At 40.0% G+C, this 4,327-nt stretch overlaps 1 protein-coding gene across 1 annotated transcript; it reads left to right on the top strand.

The window, feature by feature from the left end:
- Positions 1–247: 247 nt before the first annotated feature.
- Positions 248–1,757, top strand: LOC123941806 (calponin-3-like). Its single transcript, XM_046005546.1, has one exon. The coding sequence runs from the start codon at positions 431–433 to the stop codon at positions 1,418–1,420; it is 990 nt and encodes a 329-aa protein (XP_045861502.1). The 5' UTR covers positions 248–430; the 3' UTR covers positions 1,421–1,757.
- The last annotated feature ends 2,570 nt before the right edge of the window (positions 1,758–4,327 follow it).

Below are 4,327 nucleotides of genomic sequence, written 5' to 3'. Positions count from 1 at the left end.
TCTAGTCTATTAAATAAAATGCTCTAACTTCTTGCTCTAAATCTCTATTATTTCCTTTACATTTGCACTGTAGCTTTTTCAAATCCCTGTGCCAAGCTCTAAACATTCCCCACTACTTCCTCCTTTAATCCTGAAAAAATATTATATACCTCCTTTTCTATATCACCAATAATTTCTAGTACTAGCTTATTTTCCTTGTGGACTGAAATCCATAATGATATTAAAAACATAATATTTGAGACCCAGTCGGACCGAACAGCCGAGGCACCGCCCGCGCCCCGCCGCCGCGTCTGGGCATCTCCTGCGCTGCCCAGGGGAGCGAGCTCCGAGCCTCTCGCGCTGAGGCCACTCCTCGGGGCCAGGAGCAGGGAACCCTAGTACGAGAGATCCTCAAAGCCGAGCGCAGCCTCTTCCCGCCGTCCGAACCACCATGACCCACTTCAACAAGGGCCCTTCTTACGGGCTCTCCGCCGAGGTCAAGAACAAGATCGCTTCCAAGTATGACCATCAGGCAGAAGAAGATCTTCGAAACTGGATAGAAGAGGTGACAGGCATGAGCATTGGCACCAACTTTCAGCTGGGCTTAAAAGATGGCATCATCTTCTGCGAGCTCATAAACAAGCTACAACCAGGCTCAGTGAAGAAGGTTAATGAGTCTTCCTTAAACTGGCCTCAGTTGGAGAATATTGGCAACTTTATTAAAGCTATTCAGGCTTATGGCATGAAGCCGCATGACATCTTTGAAGCAAATGATCTTTTTGAGAATGGAAACATGACCCAGGTTCAGACTACGCTGGTGGCCCTGGCAGGTCTGGCTAAAACAAAAGGATTCCATACAACCATTGACATTGGAGTCAAGTATGCCGAAAAACAAACAAGACGTTTTGATGAAGGAAAATTAAAAGCTGGCCAAAGTGTAATTGGTTTGCAGATGGGAACCAACAAATGCGCCAGCCAGGCGGGTATGACAGCCTACGGGACCAGGAGGCATCTTTATGATCCCAAAATGCAAACCGATAAACCTTTTGACCAGACCACAATTAATCTGCAGATGGGCACCAACAAAGGAGCCAGCCAGGCGGGGATGTTAGCACCAGGCACCAGAAGAGACATCTATGATCAGAAGCTAACATTACAACCAGTGGACAATTCGACAATTTCTCTACAGATGGGAACCAACAAAGTTGCTTCCCAGAAAGGAATGAGTGTTTATGGGCTTGGGTGGCAAGTATATGATCCCAAATACTGTGCCGCTCCCACAGAACCAGTCATTCACAATGGAAGCCAAGGAACAGGAACCAATGGGTCTGAAATTAGCGATAGTGATTATCAGGCAGAATACCCAGATGAATATCATGGAGAGTACCAAGATGACTACCCCAGATATTACCAATACGGCGACCAAGGCATTGATTATTAGATTGATACAAGGAGCTCAGTATTTAGCCCATTGTTTTTATCCAGTGAGAACCAAGCTAGCCTTGAGTAATTTTTATCTTGTCTTCCTAAAACACTATTACGCTTATTGTACCTAAAAGAAATATTGCCTTACACACATTCCCTTTTCCTTTTTTTGCCTCTTCCCTAAATAGTTGCCTTTTAGTGCTGTAACAGTTCAATCCTACAGCAGAAGCAATAACTCGCATATGAAGTAAAAAGGAATACTGTGAAAGGGGAGTATGCTTGTACAGCCAATTCTCTTATCCGAGACCTATGCATTTTTACAATCTACTGAATAAACTGGGATTTTCAAACAATAGGAAGCTTTTTTTTTTTTTAAACCAGTTTAGTGTTTGGTTTGGTTTCTATGTGGAGGACTAAACTCATGTTTAGAGCTACATGTGGTCTTCGCTGACTAAATTTAAGACGCAGCATTTTAGAAATTTACATATCAATGTCTCTACAGTATTGTTTGCTAATTTTTAAATAAAGTCCTGATCCGTGTGCATTTGTGATCATATGTGTACTCATTCTCTTCCCTACACTGACAAGATCTTTCCCGGGCGGTGTTTCTGAAGGAGCGCGTCCAGCGTCGGCCCGCAGACGCTCAGGTCTGGGCGGTGCGTCCGCTTTCCCTGTTTGTGCCAATGTATCGATGTAGAGTTGCTCTGTGCTCTTCGACTGTATTTATTGCTGCATTTCTCAGCATAAACTTATCCCACTGTATTTTTTATAAATAAATATTTTTTTGAACATTCAAAAATGTTCAAAATATTTTATTTGAAAACTCATTGATTCTGTGTTCCAAATTGAACCTCTTGATTTTCTAATATATCATCCTGAAATTTTTTCCACTACACTTTTTTTGATTTTCAACTTTGTACTGTTGCATGCTTGCTAAAGAAACTTCCTAAGAAAAACGAATATCCAAAACTTTGAGTGTCTAAAAATCTGAGAAAAAACTTAACAGAAAACTGACTGCTTACATAATTTTACTTTAAAAAATCATGCTCAGGAACCTGGGGATGTATTGCAGTATCCACTGTATTCTAGTATCAATACTGCTGGTAAGGAATCAGATTCCAGTTAAATTCTTGTACCTTTCTTCAGCTTATCCCCTTCTTTTCCTGAAAACATTTGCTTTTGTCTTGACTCTTTCTCTGAAAATCCTATCCTTCCTTTAGCCAAATCTAAAGTACATAATTTATTGTTATTTAATCTCTCAGAAGCATTTTCCAGAATTTAGCCTACCATTCTTCTTGAAAAATTCTAATCTATTGGCTTTTAAAGAGACACATTCCATTGAGATAATGGAACTATCAAGTCCACAAAACCTTAAACATCTATGCTTCTTTTTAGTGGGCCCTCATGGAACAATCTTAAAAATGGCATTCAGTATTGAGATAGTATTGCTCATTGCCAAGTCTTGAGAAAAGGGCCAGAATTCATTCACATGAACATATTTGGAAACCTTACCTAAAGACTACCAATATCAAATCAAGGCTTCACATGTACCTGGATTGTACTTTTCAATTTTTACCACCTTGGCTTAGCCAGTCACCTAAGTAGTTCTACCATAGATGGATTGCTTAATTCTTAGGGGAGTATCCTCAATGTCTTAATGTCTGTTTCATATGTTTTTTATTAAGATTTTTTAAATTTTAATTCCAATATAATTAACATACAGTGTTATGTTAATTATATTGGCTTTTTTCAAGTCCTTGTGCCAAGCTCCAAAGATTCCCTACAACCTTCTCTTTTAATCCTGAAAAAAATATTATATACTTCCTCTACAATAATTTCTGGATCTGGATTTCTTTTCCCACCCCAGATTCAAGAAGTTTTCAGGTATTATTTCTTCAAATATATTTTCTGCCCCCTTTATTTTCTCTTCCCCTTCTGGAAACTCTATAGTGCTTGATGGTGTTTCTGATTTCCCTAGCATAACTTTCTTCTCTTACCTGCTCAGCCTGATCACTTTCCATTACTCTGTCTCCCAGGTCATTGATTTGTTCTTCTGCTTCATCTACTACTATTTATTCTATCTAGTGTATTTTTAAATTAATTTATTATGTTCTTCATCTCTGACATTTTTTTAAAAATTCACTGTTAAAGGTCTTACTGATGTCCACCATTCTTTTCTCAAATCCAGTGAGTATCTTTATGATAATTACTTTAAATTCTCTATCAGGCATATTACTTATTCCATTTTTTTAAGTCTCTTATTGTGATTTTTGTCCTTTTTTTTTTTTTTTTTTCCAATTTGGGACATATTCCTCTGTCTCTTCATTTTTTTCTAACTCTATGCGTCTGTGTCTCTGTGTTAAGAAAGACAGATATATCTCCTGTACTTGAAAGTAATGGCCTTATGAAAAAGAGGTCCTGTAGTGCCCTGCTGTTCAGTATTTCCTGTTCACCAGAACCTGGCACTTCAGGGGTGTCTCCTATGTGTAATGGATGCACCCTGCTCTGTGGCTAAGCCACTTTTTTCTTCAGACCAATGGCTCTCTTTGCCTGTTGTAGGCAGTGTTTGGCCCCTATCCTGTTTATGAGCTGGTCTGGGGACACCTTGGGCTTGATTTGAGTTAAAACAGGTGTTTGACAGAAATGCAGTAGCACCAAACGGCAGGGTGCCTTCCCTGAAGTGTTCTCTAAGAAGCTTTCGTTGGTAGGTGGGGCCTACAGTCAAATCATTTATCTTCCTCCAGCCCACTGCTAGGGCCTCCCTCCGACTGGTGTACATGGTTATCCTTCCCTCTTTCTGGGGCAAAAGTCACTTTGGAGTGGCACTAGACACTGTAGGGGCTGATTGTATGGTGCCAGGCCTCCTGGTCTACTCTGTATAGGCTCTGGCCAAATACCTATTAGAGAAGGCAGATCCACCAAA

This window comes from Meles meles, chromosome 5 (genome assembly GCF_922984935.1).
Source record: "Meles meles chromosome 5, mMelMel3.1 paternal haplotype, whole genome shotgun sequence".
Classification (NCBI taxonomy): Eukaryota; Metazoa; Chordata; class Mammalia; order Carnivora; family Mustelidae; genus Meles; species Meles meles.
This window is presented reverse-complemented; position numbering and strand designations above follow the sequence as displayed.

Coding starts and splice junctions, on each gene's coding strand:
- LOC123941806 (XM_046005546.1), top strand. CDS start 431: ATGACCCACTTCAACAAGGGCCCTTCTTACGGGCTCTCCGCCGAGGTC.